This window comes from Glarea lozoyensis (genome assembly GCF_000409485.1).
Source record: "Glarea lozoyensis ATCC 20868 chromosome Unknown GLAREA9, whole genome shotgun sequence".
NCBI lineage: Eukaryota > Fungi > Ascomycota > Leotiomycetes > Helotiales > Helotiaceae > Glarea > Glarea lozoyensis.
Genome location: NW_007361004.1, coordinates 1,541,893 through 1,557,443, shown reverse-complemented (window position 1 = coordinate 1,557,443; position 15,551 = coordinate 1,541,893). Strand labels below are relative to the sequence as shown.

The 15,551-nt window shown below is 46.6% G+C and overlaps 6 protein-coding genes across 6 annotated transcripts; 1 reads left to right on the top strand and 5 right to left on the bottom strand.

Annotated features, from left to right (window-relative positions):
• Nucleotides 1-267: 267 nt before the first annotated feature.
• Nucleotides 268-1,698, bottom strand: GLAREA_08456 (uncharacterized protein; the record flags this gene model as incomplete). Its single annotated transcript, XM_008090500.1, has 1 exon — nucleotides 268-1,698. One exon carries the CDS (start codon nucleotides 1,696-1,698, stop codon nucleotides 268-270), a length of 1,431 nt encoding a protein of 476 aa, XP_008088691.1.
• Nucleotides 1,699-5,336: 3,638 nt separating this feature from the next.
• Nucleotides 5,337-6,514, top strand: GLAREA_08455 (Zn2/Cys6 DNA-binding protein; the record flags this gene model as incomplete). The annotated part of the gene is made up of 3 exons (XM_008090499.1): nucleotides 5,337-5,579; nucleotides 5,670-6,019; nucleotides 6,073-6,514. 3 exons carry the CDS (start codon nucleotides 5,337-5,339, stop codon nucleotides 6,512-6,514), a joined length of 1,035 nt encoding a protein of 344 aa, XP_008088690.1.
• A 1,038-nt stretch (nucleotides 6,515-7,552) lies between these two features.
• GLAREA_08454 (uncharacterized protein) lies at nucleotides 7,553-8,264 on the bottom strand (the record flags this gene model as incomplete). Its single annotated transcript, XM_008090498.1, has 3 exons — nucleotides 7,553-7,824; nucleotides 7,945-8,018; nucleotides 8,227-8,264. The coding sequence occupies 3 exons, from the start codon at nucleotides 8,262-8,264 to the stop codon at nucleotides 7,553-7,555; spliced, it is 384 nt and encodes a 127-aa protein (XP_008088689.1).
• Nucleotides 8,265-8,838: 574 nt separating this feature from the next.
• Nucleotides 8,839-10,129, bottom strand: GLAREA_08453 (GroES-like protein; the record flags this gene model as incomplete). The annotated part of the gene is made up of 4 exons (XM_008090497.1): nucleotides 8,839-9,177; nucleotides 9,306-9,433; nucleotides 9,492-9,711; nucleotides 9,842-10,129. 4 exons carry the CDS (start codon nucleotides 10,127-10,129, stop codon nucleotides 8,839-8,841), a joined length of 975 nt encoding a protein of 324 aa, XP_008088688.1.
• Nucleotides 10,130-11,423: 1,294 nt separating this feature from the next.
• Nucleotides 11,424-12,149, bottom strand: GLAREA_08452 (uncharacterized protein; the record flags this gene model as incomplete). The annotated part of the gene is made up of 2 exons (XM_008090496.1): nucleotides 11,424-11,892; nucleotides 11,965-12,149. The coding sequence occupies 2 exons, from the start codon at nucleotides 12,147-12,149 to the stop codon at nucleotides 11,424-11,426; spliced, it is 654 nt and encodes a 217-aa protein (XP_008088687.1).
• A 1,347-nt stretch (nucleotides 12,150-13,496) lies between these two features.
• Nucleotides 13,497-14,996, bottom strand: GLAREA_08451 (uncharacterized protein; the record flags this gene model as incomplete). Its single annotated transcript, XM_008090495.1, has 1 exon — nucleotides 13,497-14,996. One exon carries the CDS (start codon nucleotides 14,994-14,996, stop codon nucleotides 13,497-13,499), a length of 1,500 nt encoding a protein of 499 aa, XP_008088686.1.
• Between the last annotated feature and the right edge of the window lie 555 nt (nucleotides 14,997-15,551).

Sequence of the window (15,551 nt, the reverse complement as noted above, 5' to 3'; positions counted from 1 at the left end):
TAGGGTCGATGTCGTCATGCCTTTGGAAATAATTGCCGCTGTCAAATTGATCCATTTTGGGGATTGATTTTTATCAGCTGATCAGTGGAAGGTAATTCTTTTGAGGGTTTAAAAATATCCTAGTTCAAAAGTACTATTAGTTGCATTAGCAGGCAGGCTGGTGACTCGGCATAAGTTTCTCAATATGCACCCCTCCGTTTGTCTCGGATTCCAGAACGACTTTCAACGCCGTTTGAAGAATAGGCTGTCCGTTTAGGAAAGAGCTGGCTAGTCATCTTCGTCGTACTCGACATCTCCTTCCGCCTCTTCGTCAAATGCCTCCTCGTCGCCTAACACAGAAGATTCACGCGACGATGAGCTTCCTGCGCCCGCAGCTGGACCTGGCTGTTCTTCGACTTGCGCCTCCTTGGTAGCAGGTTCCATCTCGATACCTTCCTTGGGAACATCCTTGAATCCAACCGACTTCGTCGTTGATGTTGTCTTGACCCCTTCTTCAATGACATCTCCACTCCAAGGCTTACATTCTTTGACATCTTCGCCACATCTGAGACACGTCCAACCTTCACCCTCTTCGGCCTCAAGTCGACCTGCTAGACATACAAAGCAGTAGATGCAGCCGCATGGTATCGTTTCGTATGGATTTGTTATATCCGTCTGGGCCGACCCAATAACTCCTGAAGCTCCAGATGCGGCTACTATCTCCGCTTCAGATGCTGAGGTCGAGTTCTGATCTTGATAGCAAATTGCGCACGTTCTTTCGGGGAGGAAAGCAAACTCTCCAGATTTGAGGATATCTTCTTCTTCCCCGCTACTTGCAACAATTGATTTAGTCTTTCTCCAAACCCTTGCGAGCCACCTTCTCCAACGACTAATGCCAACAAGAGGCAGAACAAAGAGAAGGAACTCAGTAAACGCGTGCCATACAAGTTGCCTGTTCAGGTATTCAAAAGAAACCTCACGGCTGACCTGTGACGTCGGAGGTGCTAGTCGCAGGCGCAAGATTCTGTCCAAAATAGTGCGATATCTTCCATTAACCAAGAACACTAAGAAAGAAGCGAATGCGAGCGTCGAGTGTACCGTGGATATTGCGTCTGACAACCGCGCAAATGTCTGCATTCTCGGGTTTGGTGTATCATACCCATTATCATGGTCGACTACCCAGTTCTCCCATCTTGTCCATGCGTATTTCCCACCTACTGTGAATAAGCCGTATAGAGACTTCTGCCACTTCGATGGTGACACGAGCACTGGTCCTTTGTTCCTTGCGTCTGTGAATTTGAGGTTTTGCAGCGCCGCACCGTATGTGGCATCGTGATCCCAAATAGTGATCTTGAACAAGACAGCCCTCAGTGCCAGTAATATCTCTGCAGACCAGTCATCCTGTATGTGTGAGCCGAAATACTTCAGCGCATCCCCGACTTGTCCTTTCAGAAGATCGAGTAGTTCTTCGTCGAGAAGCTCAGCGTCCACCTGCCCAACTCTGAAAGCCGGGCGTGTCCCTTCTCTCCCACGTATGCCATCCCAGAGTGAAATTCCGGATTCCCCAAGCCGTCCCAGCGGATACGGAAGCTTTCTGAGTCGCTGCGACGCGTTCGATGCTTCTCGTTGCGCTGCTATCCTAGTTTGGTTTTCACGCTCTCGAGCTTGTCGCCGAAGAGCTAGGCGCTGCTGAGCGAGGGCAAAATCGTTGGACACCATGCTACATGGACGTCATTAGGAATGGATATCGATTTCCCTCTGGCGGCTTTCATCGATGTCGAACGCTGTCGCACGATTGTTCGCAGCGCAAAGTGGTGGCCGACAAGCCGAGGTTCAAGCTGTTCGAAGTCGGGACCAGATCGCGCCGGGCCAGCTCTATCGCCGATGACAGCTCCGTTGGCCGACCGAAGATCCTTAACACCGCACGCCCTGTCGGTAACGCATTTGGTCGTCTTACCACGTTATAAACGCAATGTTAAGGGAACATCGGTGCCAATTTCACTAGCGGCCAAGGGTATATTCTGGATATACGGGACAAAGTGAGAGTGATGGCACAATCTGACCCCCAGGAAACAGATAACAAGCTTTCCTCACGTAAGCATCCTTCTGCAAGCGAAGGGAACTTTGGAAGGTATTCGAGTATCATTCGAAGCTGACGGCATTAGGAAGCATTCGTAAGTGGGAATCGAATGAATGATATCGGAAAGTCCTTGGCCTTCGGGCTTTGAGGAGGCCAAACCGCAGCATTGTCACTGGTGATAGACGCCTTGATAGATGTTTAACCGAGCACGTGGCAACTCTTTTCAAACGACAATTTGCATTTCCAACTACGGCTGTAGACCACGGCATCTCCTCCAAACTCCAACCTCACATTCAACGAATTGCATCTTCGCGCCCCCAATGCTCATGTCATCTTTAAGCTTAACTAGACGCCGCCTATGACGGCAACCAGTTACTGTGGGATCCGACGCCCTACGCAGACCGCCATCTCGTCTATCTCTTCTTTACAAACGCTAAAACTTCCCAACAACGTGTGAACCTCCCTTAATAATGCACATGGCGATGAGTAAAGCACTGGAGCGACCTGGCTATACTAGCTTGCGCCCTTGGCAATTCACGCTCATCAGCCTCAGCCAACCGTACCTTTACCCATTGGAGGGCTTATGCGACAATTGTGGTTCGCGCATGCAAATCGACCCAGACACGGCTTGCCCGATCCCACCTGAACGGGACGTTCTATGAGCCCAGACACTCTACCAAACTTCCTCTAGAGCAATGACTGGCTCTGATTGCTTGCATTTTCTTCCAGCCCTAAAGCAATCAGCTGCAGCCCTGTCGATATCCCCGGAATCCCTCGTTTTTGGGGTTGCAATCACGAGAGAATGACGGTAGCTCTGATCCTTACAGCTAACCCAAACCGGATCTTGTTTCCCTCTTGTGGCTGACGATGCGGTGAGGAACCGCTGCAGAATTTCTGGAGACCTGCGACTTTCCACCTTTCGTATACCACGCCTTTCCAAATTCCAATTCATTGGCCTTAAGCACTGTTTAGTGTTCTTCACGATTATTCAAGCTCAATAAATCATCAAAGATAATTTACTCGTTAATTGAATACGGGTATCTGGACGATTACTCGAGTACACGCGGACTAGCTTCAATTACAGACTGAACTTCCATGCATCCATACCCGTCCCACACCATAAGGCAACTCGTGCTCAAAGATTCCCCTCGAATCAGGAACAAGCTGCTGGCGGCCGACGCCTCCACTTTGCGGTGCCTCTTCCGCAGTGATCACAGCACATCCTCAGCTACACTAGACTCTCTATATCGCGACATTCATGCAGGAACAATCAACCATGCTCGACAGTCTCTAAACGGGAAAACTAATCGGCAATCCAAAAGGAAGCACCACGCTTGTTGGTACGGCCGTACGTCGGTGGTTTATTTGTTTCTGTTGTCAGTGATTCTATGGCGTGTCTCGTTGATCAATCCCCTCGACTGGAGTTACCTTATGCCATGCTCTTGATATGTTCATTAGCGGTGAGCATATTTGCCTACATCCAGGGTCTTCATTCCGTGCATGGCTGTGGAAGTCTATGGCATCCATAATAAACCAGTCAAGTTGATGGTTAATGTGTGCCTGCTCTGGTTGAATATCCGTCAGAGAAGTCATTACTGCTTCACAATTGGCTAAACATAAGGTATCATGTGTGCTACTTTTGTGTTCTCGGTGTTTCGCGTACTGCAGTCATTTATGATCCTACTAGTTCTGTGCTAGTGGCCATTACGCATATGAAGGTCTCCTTTCATGTTCTTTTACACAGGTTTCGAGAAATTCTTCCTGAAATTTGGTTTGCCGCGCTGCGGCTAGCCTTCCGCTTTCTTGTCGTTGTTGATTTTGTGGTCAACGTCGCTAGTCTCCTAGCGGCCATGGTCCGCAGTGCTTGACTTTGAAAGTCAGACGCCTTCCCCGCATGCCTCGATTCTGCCGTGCTTTTCCACGTGTTATCATGTTGTCAAACACACAATTTCCTTGGGTGAGCCGCTATCGTGAACGCTGTAGACCAGTGATGCTGTAATGCAGTCAGTAAAAATACACGAATTATACCAACGAGTCATGCTGAAGATCTTTTAGCGACGGGACGACTGGTGGTGAGATCATTTGGAACGGCAGCAAATTTCGGGATCTATCCAATGATCGTGAGCCCGAAAAACACAGTTCGCTTGTCGTATTACTCTTGCTGGGGTGAGATTGGTCGCTAGACTAGATCGGCCTACCCTCAGTACTGAAAGCCCAGATCAACATTTCTGTGGCTTCAGGGGAAAGCACATGGCACAGGGTCAGAGTCTCAGCTGTGTCGGCTACTCTTTGTGTCTTTCGTGGACAAATCCATAGTTCCAAATGTGAGCTGTTTGAAACCGACTCAGAAGCCTTTTGGTTACTTCATCAACGCCGAATAAATGTGCGTTCTATCCGACAAACAGGATTATGGATCAAACAAAAAAAATTCTTTGGTCTATTCTTAATTAGGCAATGCAAAGTTCGCACGCAACTGGTTGGGCTTGTATAATGAGTGTTTCCGATCACAATCTTATCACTAAGCTATTACCACGCATTGGCAATACACTGGTAATCGTTGCACAGCCATGCAAATCGAAGAGAAGATGCTAGATTTGTTTAGCCATCACAGATGCTGTTGAGACCAGTTCATAGCCAGTAAGGACCAAAACCTTCCGTGGGGCTGTAAGTTGCGCGTCTAAAATGTGGGTCGTTTTAAGGTGAGACGGGTATAAAGAATTAACTCTAATTTGAAATACGATGCACTCTCGACAAGGGTGTGGTCACGGTCTAATTTCGAATCCTTTAGGCCATTTGAGGAACTAGGTGTGGGTGGTGTAATTGTGGCAAGGTATCTTTGATTTGCTTCAAGCCCGTTGGTTCCATGTCAATGCTTACTTGGGCGACTTCCGCTGACAGAAGGTCTGACAGACCAAAGCAGGTTAAGGTGCCTATATGCATGTTCCTACAGGGGTGGTACTATGCTGCTACGACGGGCTTCTCGACTTTTATTCATGGGATTCAATCCGCTGTTCTACGATATGTATATGTTCATTCCGCCAGTGTCAGTTTCCTTCTTCTTCTTGCATTCCATATTGCTACTTCATCTACCAGATCATCCGATCCATCTTACTCTAGGAGCATACAGCAACAAGTTCGACTTTTGGTGAAGCGATTACAACTTCTTCGGATTGGCACCATACAATAGAGTTCATAGGAGGTTACAGCGCATCAATTATCTCACTACTTCGCCAAGAGATTCTACATTCAATCGACGGATTGACTTCCCTATAACGATATGCTTAGCACTGGAGGCGCAAACTCGGAAACAACTCAACTGAGAGAGAGAGCGGAGTCAATCTCTATGTTCTTTGATTTCGAGTCACCACCATCTCTGACAGAGTTTTCTTTCGATAATCTCACAATGGAAGACAACAGTCCATCACCTCAATCTACAACATCAAACTCCGAACCACCAAAGCCAGCAACGACGACCGGTGCGCCTAGAGGTGGAATTCGAGTCTCACTAGCATGCATACCGGTAAGCTTATACGAGGATTATTCTTCTCACACCTGATCCCTCCATCACCTCCACCTATTCTAGAATATAGAAACTGACTTGCTCCAAAAGTGTCGCTCACGTCATGTTAAATGTGGAGCTGAGCTTCCTGGCTGTTCAAGATGTGCTACCGATGATAAGCCATGCTTCTATGCCAAGTCAAGGCGTGGAATGCGCGACCGTAATGCTCCAAAGAAGAGTAAGAGTTCGACATCTTCTAGAGCATCGCCAAATTTAGAATACTCAACCTCTTCGGGTTCTATGAGTGGTGCCGGCTATACTTTAGAAAGTGATCCATGGGGAAGCATGACTGGAAGCGCTCCAAATTCAATCAGTGGAAGTTTAGAGAATCGAAGTCCTGGGAATGATGCCGCTCGAGATCGGCCTATTGGCACCAGGAGATTAATCGATTTGTTCTACACGTAAGCCTTCCATCCTCAGAAGACTGGAACATACAGTACTAAATACACAATAGATACTTCTACAAAGCCCATCCTTTTGTACTACCCCGTTATTACCTCCTTACACGCCTTGACTCCGACCCTGCATCTCTTTCACATCTCACAACCGCGATATCCTACGTCGGTACTCTCTACGACCCTTCCATTCCAACAACACCCTATCGAAACGCCGCACTAGCTCTCCTAGATCTCCCATCTTTACCTTCAACAGGCTTTTCCATCCAGACATTACTACTTATCGCACTCGCACTACACTGTGAAAACAAAATGGATCTGGCACGACAGGTTCTCGACCGCGCGGTGTTTCTGTCGGTCGAACTAGGCATGAACGGCATAGAATTTGCAGATCTAGAACCAGATCCGGTGCTTGCTGAAAGTTGGAGGCGAACGTATTATGGACTTTACACGACAGATATTGCAATATCAGGGGTCGATCAAATCAATGGGTTTATGTGAGTTCTGAGTATCAATTGTGGACATATAATTGGCATTGGGATTCGGAGTTTGGGGTTCTACGGCAACACGACTGGTCTTCCGGGGTTCGTGCATTGCAGCATTTGGGATTTGATCTTTGACACACAGCGTTGCTTATTGGAGTTTTGTGGCGCAGTCTTCGGAAGACTAGTACTAGACAACAAGGACGTGGATACAGGTATCATTCAGTCAGACAGTAGAGTCAAGATATAGCTATCATTAGATCACTCAAATAAATTACAGATTATATTACTGAACTCCATAATTACATTCCGCCTCCAGACATCCTCTCCTCGTTTCCCCAATTCGCTTCCCCAACCCCACTTATCAGACCCACCATCTCACTGATACGAGCTGCTCCCCCATGCAAGCCTTGAATGCGCGGACTTCAGTATCATTTGCCCAATGCAGTAAACATACGCAGAGCCATTGGTTTTTAGAAGAAAAAAAAACTCGATTTCAAATGCGCGTTCACGACTATGCGAAGAAAATAAAAGCAGGTTGGTAATGCGTAAAGGGCAGGTAGGTAGGTCACATTGTATCTCACGCCACACCGCATGCTGGATTACTAAGATCAGATTTGTTCCTCATCACGTTCACTCTCGTCACCGAAACTTCATTCCTGCTCGGTAGATCCGGGTTGTGGGGAGATTTACGTGGCGATGATCATGTTTGCTGTCTTGTGTTTTATTCATGGCGAGGCAGATATGGTGTCGGAAGATTTTAGTAAACTGGAGCTAGATGGGAAAGAGAGAGTGGTGGATGCGGTTCGGACGCTTGGAGGATAGACGACGAGCCGCGTGGATTGCGCGAATTGCTTGACGATTACTATAGATGCCCCGAGCCGGCCTCACAGGTCCGTAAGTTTTGGCTCTGATCGTTGAGCATGTGCTCGTGGAAAGGGGTTTTCGATGCAAGTGAATTGTATCTCCGTGTGCTGTGCGACTTTCATCGCGGTTCATTATGGCGAATATGCGAAGGGGTTATTGACCCTCCGAAAATATCCACCATTTTCCTTGTTCATGCAAGTTTGGACCTCTCTTCCTTGAAGCTACTAGCAGTTCCCAAGTGCAGTGATTGTGTTTGCTCCGGGTCGCTTCGAGAATGTCGCGTTTCCGAGGATTCGGAAATGTGCAGAGTGGTAGAGGGATATCGACTCGGGATTTGAGATGGCGAAGTATGCTTTGCCTTCTGGTATAATGGAGATCGGAGAGATCGCGCGGAGATCCATGGTTTTTCATCGATTTGTGTTTTCGAAGATCCGCTTCCTTCGCCGACGATTATCTGAGAGGCTATTGAGGGTATCCTGTGTCGAGTTAGCCTACAGAATAGGCCTTCACATGAAAAACTCGATGTGGCAGTGATGTGAATTAGAATTAACTATGTGCCGAATGGCCAACGTGGATTTTCACAGGCGTTTCGAACATGATCGTCAGTGGTCTCTTTCGCACTCAATCCTTCCTTGTTTCGTGTCCATTTCTCGTCTCTGTGACTTAGCTGTTAGTCCGAATAAACTGTATCATGACGCAAATGAATATTTAAGAACAAATTCAAACCCAGAGAGTATTGTGGTTGGTGGACGACCAAAATCGCTTTGCGAGTTCTGCTGGATAGGGGTAGCTGGGCGTTGGGCCTGCGTTCACTTCGACGGATTGGAAGCATTTTCGATCCCACAAGCCCAAATAATCCCATACGAAGCTCCTGTATATCTCAATTGTGCAACAAAAAGCATGTAGAGAAGATCATGATGACTTTTTCAAAAATGTTATGGGTAGTTGCGAAATGTAATTCGCCGTTCGGCTTCCTCACATCACATCTCACGCTCGGCTTCATACCCAAGAAAAACGGTCAGCACTTCGAGTATGGTCACCGGGCTGGCATTAAGACACTATTTTTGCAATTTGTAGCATCAACTCGTGGATTCCATGTTTCCAATTTGCTTGACACTTTTCCGACATTCCTATTCGCGTTTACTGCTTGCTTCTTGCGACGTATACCACCGTCGCACGAGAGACTTCAACAAGCCGGTGGCGAGAAGTTACTACAGCAAGTGCTGAAAAACGTGCACATTTTTTTCCGAGATTGAGCATTGCCTTTGCCTGCATCATGTCTTGCCTGCAATTTGTCACCCGTGTCGTACAAGCTTCGTCCAAGAAAATGCTTAGTAAACTCAGATATTACGCGTCTATTAAACGGTAATATAAATCAACCACCTATTCAGGTATACACATATATTATATATTAGTTCGTCTTCCAGTGTGGGTCAGTGCAGTGAGTCTGACGAGCGGCCGCTCTGAGAACGAGACTCATAGAATAGCCAGGGTCACTTTGCCTCGGACTCTCTTCTCCTCCATCATCTGCACTGCCTTCCGCCACGCTTCCCTCTCATCGAATGCACCTTCTATCACCTCTTGCACCTCCGCCTGGACCTCGCCCCTGTCCGCAAGGCGAGCAACTTGTTCCAGAAGATCAGATTTGGAATAGAGCGACACGCAGGCATACCGTGGGCCGAATACCCAGCCCTTGATGAAGCGTAGTATCTGGGCAGGGCTTGTTAGGTATGTAATTGGCCCCCCGAGAGATTTGACATTTGTTTTGTCGCCGACGATGGTTACATATGCTCCTCTGAGGTTCAGGATTTGTGGCTAGATTAAGATTAGAGTCCATGCAGTGAGAGGAGTGGGCAGCAACTTGCATAGATAGCGAGCAAATCGGTTCCTCCGACACAATCAACAAGTAGATCATAATCTCTTTTGGCATCGCTGCGGTGTACCCTAAGTGTGGCAGATACATCTTCCTTCGTGTAGTCGATCACCTCGTCCGCACCAAGTCCAGAGACATACTTCGCATTTCGTCCCGAACATATGGCCGTAACATGGCAGTCATAAACGGCTTTTGCTACTGAATATCCAGGTCAGCACTCTATCTCAGCCCAACGCGTTTGTTGGGGATCTTTTACGTTGAACAATCCAGGAACCCGTCCCACCTGCCGCTCCTCTCACGACAACCCGCCTTGGTGATTGCTGCACGGTCGGTAACCAATCCAGGCAAGAGAAGGCAGTCAACGCCACTAATGGCACTGAAGCTGCCTGTTCGTGCGTGAAGCCAGTCGGCTTCTTGGCAACGGGATCAGACGAAGGGTTGACTCTGATGTACTGACTGAATGTTCCTTCGCCAAACTTATTGGCTTTGGGATTAGCGTGTTTCAACAGGGAATCATTAGGATGCAAAATAGAAAATTGAGACACATATATGGGATTTGAACTTGCAGGTACGATGAAACGCGTGAAGATAGGCGTTGCAACTCACCACGTGGAAAAGCAGTCCAAATATTTCATCACCTGCAGTCCACCCTTGGACACTGCTTCCTACCGAAACAACGGTGCCAGAGAAATCTCGTCCCATTCCTTTCTGACCTGAAACTACGCCTATGATTCCTGATCTCCATAGTTGGATGTCAACGGGGTTAATCGATGCCGCATGAACCTTCACCAAAATCTCTGTTGAGAGAAGCGGGGGAACATCGATCTCGACCACTTTCAGATCTTCTCCGATGGATGAAAAGCGAAGTGCTTTGTTTGTCTTGGGATATTCCATAGCTAATATTTTATATATCTTGTTTCTTCCGTTCGCTTCTGCTTGTGGCTGATCCTTTTGTGTTGTTCATCGGTTGTAGGGAAGCTCACGAAGAAACTTGGTCAAGCTCGCCCCACATATTTCAGATTGAATGCCAAGATATCTCAGATTTTTGGGAGGACAACAATTTGTGGGAATGATTTTTACAATTCTTATTATTTTATGAGAGAGAGCGAGCATTTTCAATAAAGACCTGTATTTAGTTGTACGTAGAGACATAGGGGGTGCCTTGCTTTCCGTCTAAAGGCTGTCCCAGATTTCGATTCTAACTGACAGCTGTGCCAATGTCCATTTTGCGATTAAGCACCATTACCGTACACTGTCAAAGGGAAAATGCATGAGTTTCGTGGTCAGAGTCAGAGCGTTGCTATTTCCTCTAAATTGCTAATTTCTATACGAAAAGTCCTTGTCTGATTCATCTTTCAGCCGATGTTCCACACGTTCCATTTGTCACAACACGCAATTTGATCACCAATATCACTATCAATTTTTAAAATGTAGATCATAGATTCTCGCTGGGGCCCAATGTGAGAGTTGCGGATGTTCCTTTACCTTTGCGCCATCAAGTCTTGGAATTTACTTCACGCGCTTTACTAAAAGGTTGTTAGTTCTCAGCAACTCCAAAAAAGTTAACGAGTTTGACATACTAACGTTTCTGCGGCGGATTGTAGCTCAGGTGTCCAATAGTTCTTTTTTATTAGAAGAATTGTGCTGATTCTGGTTAAATCGCTAAAGGTAGCTAATGAGACATGTAGTCGTAGACAAAAAGCCCCAAATGAAACACAATTCGTGTGCAAAGTCGACTTGCAATAGCTTGCGTGGACTTTCGTATTGATTTATATCGATTTCAAGTAACCAACGTTTGTAAAATTCTGCTTCACTAATGGTAATATGGAGACTTTTAGTTGCAAAGCGAAAATATTTAGCAAATTTAGGGGGTTGTCTGAACAAGATTATATTACAAGAACGAGACTAATAGCAGACTTACCCGGCTTCGATATAACTACTTTACAGTATGCGTTGTGGCTCTCCATTCAATTGGAAGCCTATGCTAGGCTAATGAATGGTACTATTAGAGTATGTCCAAACTTTCGACTCTCTTCTCGGTCCTGATCAAATGCGACGACAGCAAACATTCAGTTAAACAGAATGTCTATTCCCGGTAAAGTGTTTCAATAAATGCAGCTTAATCATCCACAATAAGATGCAATGCGGTAACAATAATAAGATCCTATTCTCCAAATCACCTTGACCCTCACAACTGCCCCAAAAACTGCTGACTCCCGCCACCCTCCAACCCACTTCCCCCAAACCCCCTCTCCTCACCACAAATATCCACAAGCTCAAACCCCAAGTCCGGTTTCCACCTCTGCAAAACCCACTCCAACGTCCCCAAGGCCTCTCTACACTTCTCACCCCCCAAAATCTCCCTCGTCCCGATCCCATAAACCCGCAATTCAGTATCCGCATCATCGATATAACTCACCGCCATCTTCCCGTAATCGCCATTCCCGATATCGAGCGCTTTGATCGTGTAATCCACTGGGTTAGGAGGGAGTGGGATACCTTTTGCGTGGCTGGGAATGCGGACGGGGTAGTTTTGCGTGATGTAGGTGCAACTGGAAGGGGTGCAGGACTGGAGATGCGCGTGCTCGTACCAGTGGAATGTGTGGGAGGTTGGGACGCAGTGGGAGGTGTTTGCGGATAGTGAGGGTGGTATCCACCTAGAGATTGTTAGATTGTGTGATTTCTTGTGTAGTCGATGAATTCGAGAAGACGGAAATGAAAGGGCTTACCATCCGAAACTAAAGTAGCCTTTTTCTCCCATATAACAAAAGAAATTCGCTGCTAGGATAGTGCTGTTTCCTGGATCTGATGTTTCGTTGCTGGGGATTATCACTACTGAGGTTCCGTGGAAGAGGCCTGGTGGGGCTGCGAGGAGTGTTCCGAACAGAGAAAAGAAAAAATAAAGGAAGTACATTGCTTCCGCTGGATGGAAAAGATTTAAGAGGCTGAAAATATGTCTACGCCTCTGTGTGGTACACAAAGTGATAGTAGATGAGGCTTAGAAAGGGAGTTCTTCCAGCAAAGTCTGATGGGACTTGAATCTAACAAGCCTTTGAACGTCTCATGCCAAATTCATCACTCCCAAAGTGTTCGTTTCGGTCGGATACTTTGCCCTCGTGTACTCGGTGACTCAACTTAAAACTTCCCTTTCCGATTGAAGTTTCCGTGTCAATTTCCGCTATGATTGCCACTAGCAGATGCCATTATCGGTGACTTTACGAAGGTACAGCTCTCGTTTTCTGATAAGAACCTAGTTCTCCACAATGGCATTGCTCTCGTTTTCTGATAAGAACCTAGTTCTCCACAATGGCATTTGCCCGTTCTACCTCGTGGCGGATTATCTGCCGTGATTCGGTGGCTTGGATGTGCCGGGCGGGGTAGAGCTTTCAGATGCATGAAGAAACTCATCTGTTGTGCTACATTGATATATAAGACACGGCTTGATTCTCGAGAAGCGATCTACGGCCCTGACGGTACAACCCGCTTCCGATCCCGGAGTCTTTGATTTTGTATCCTGTTGTATAATCACCTTTCCCGATGAAGCAGGTTCAAGCTGGCCGCTTCTATGCATGTTGCTGGCGAATATCTTGTCTGCCATGGTATGCAGACTGTTTTGATCGCGATTCGGTTTAGACAGTGCGTCGGAGGAACGTCCGATCAATCTCGAAACTTGTCCGTCGTTTTTGTGTAACTTTCATTCTGGTCAGTAAAAAATGAAAAAGGAGAAGCTAGCTGTCTCTACATTTGCACCTATCTAGTGATGATCAAAGTCTGCAGGCCTGCGATGCGAGACCGCACAAGTGTTGACAGTCGAGCAGCTGTTTCTGTCCAAAAAGATGTGAAACATGAGTTGTTGGTTTCAAGGTCATGGTGATTTCCCACGGAGAGAAGAAAAGTCATCTCCTTGACTAAGGAAATTTAAAAAATTAAAAGTGAGTAACCGACAAGAACGCCAGATCCATCTTAATTGGAATTCATCTATAAGAGCCAACTTCAAAAGCGTCCGATCTAGATAAAAGCAAGTACGATTACCATCAAAGCCATCTTGATGCGGTGATGTGCAAAGAGATTTTTGCAACTTTCAAAATTTACGCCTGTCTTGAATTCCAACCAGACGTGACTAACTCCAAGAATTGCACCGTGCAGTATGATAGCCACTTTAACTGTGAAGTTCATCATTCCAAAAAGAATTAGAGACATTTGCAATTTTCGCTGCCATACTCCGTTCCAAATGATTTTTCCGCCCATGAACGAACTCAAATCAATGTAACGCGGTAGAAATACGCTCCTTCAGCTTTCCTTCCACTCTGCGCGTATCAGCAATCGCACGAGCATATGGCTGCCGTGACGCGATTGCCTTATCAACCGCTTCCGAGATTCCGTCTAATAAATGCAGCACGTATTGCCCAAGTAAACGAGCCGACAGAGCCTTGTCAGTTTTCGGAATGAATGATCCAAACCGTATTTCAACGTAGGTGCCTGGACAGTCAAAATCGCGGTACGTCTCAACTATGAAGACGACCACTTCGAGAATTTGAAGGAGGCGCATATAGCAGCTCACTATCATTAGACCGGTGGCAGTGTCGACTTCGATGGTAGCATTTGACTCCTGAACCTCTCTTGAATCACCAGCCGTGTTTGTCGGTACGGTAATACTTAAAGTATTGCTGACAAAGCCGGTTAGAGCTTCTATAAACCGTTCCGATGTCTGAAACAAGTCTTGTAACCAGGTAGTATCGATTTCCTCGACTTCTTTTGACATTTTAGTCATGTCCCGCAACTTCTGCTTTTTGAGTTTTTCGACGACTTTGACGGATGTAAGGCATTGATATAGCTCGATTTGGAATTTCGAAAGTTGCTCAACCGGATCATCTGGGGAGGTTTCGCGAGGAGAGCGTGAGTTGCTATTGTTTAGGTTATGACTCTCTCCGAATCCGCCGATATCCATACCCTGGGGAAACAAGCTCCCAGAGAGGTCCTCAAAATTTGGAAATGAAGAGATTGAACCATCAAATCCAGCTATTAAGGAATCCGTATAAGAAGTCAATTTTGCTGGGCTTGGCCATGACGACCACATATCCATATCCGAAGCTACATATGAGCTTGGAGTGAGCTGAGTTGTGGGATTACTGCTGTTACTATTGCTGCTGCCGTTCGTGAATTGACCTCCTGGTATATGTGTTGTTACCTCCACGTCCATGAAGATATCGTTATCATTTGAGGATATACTAGAAGCCGTAATATGATTACCGTCGCTGTCTTGTCTTGACACCGGCCGGCCGGTACTTAGTGGAGACCATGTGCTAGTACCCCCCTCACTCCCCCCCTCACTCCCCACTAGCGGCGGACGAGCCGAACCGTCGGTCGAACCTCTATTTCGGGCTCCGTTTGCCTTTTTCTGTAATTTATGCTTTGATCTTGTACCGTTTGCCATTTTATTGTTGTTGTGATGTTCGACAGGTCGACCCATACGACGTAATTGTCGAGAAGTGCATTCAACTTCGGCGTTCTGACATCGATCGCAGGTTCGTACGTCAGCGGATTTTCTGACGCAACGAAGCTTCTGAGCATGGCATCTTACACATGCCAGCGGTTTGGAGGGCTTTGGCTCGCAGTTGTGGATATCGGCGTCGTTGCCAGGGACTGAGAAATTGAGGAGACGTTCGAAGTGTAACAGGCCAGAGTCGGGTGCTTGTTTCGGCGCCGACCACTCGCTATTATCTAGCCAGTTCGGCATCGGTTCAGATTCGTGATGAGCCATGGCTTTCAGATCAATATATCAGTAACACGAAACGCGAAGTTGTGAAATGGTTCGAGCGCAACATCGGTTTTAAGACTCAACAAAGGTATCGTGTCGACGCGATCCTTTTGATTGGTCCATCTCGGATGATCTTCAATGACGCCATTAGCCGCATAAATCCCGAAAAGTGCATGAGGTCCGTGCACGCCCTGCATGGCCATTATGGCTCCAAGAACATGCCTCGAGGACAAAATACGTGGCAGTCGAACTAGAATAGTGCTTCGACTAAGTTGACGAAATAGCGTAATTTAGTGGATTAACTCAGAACATTATGACTATTTCGTCAACTGTTTCAAGTGAATAAATAAGACTTTTTAAGCTCTATTCGAAGTCGACTTATTATTTAGTCTAAGATTTGCGGGTAGGTGACTGCCACTCATTTTGTCCTCCGCGAGCATGCATAAAATGTACCTAGGTTAATTCTCAAAGGAATTTTATTATCCTTCGCTCGTTATTGAATAAATTCATTCCAAGAGGCTGTCGTATTACAGTCATGACCATCAGTTGTGAGAAAAG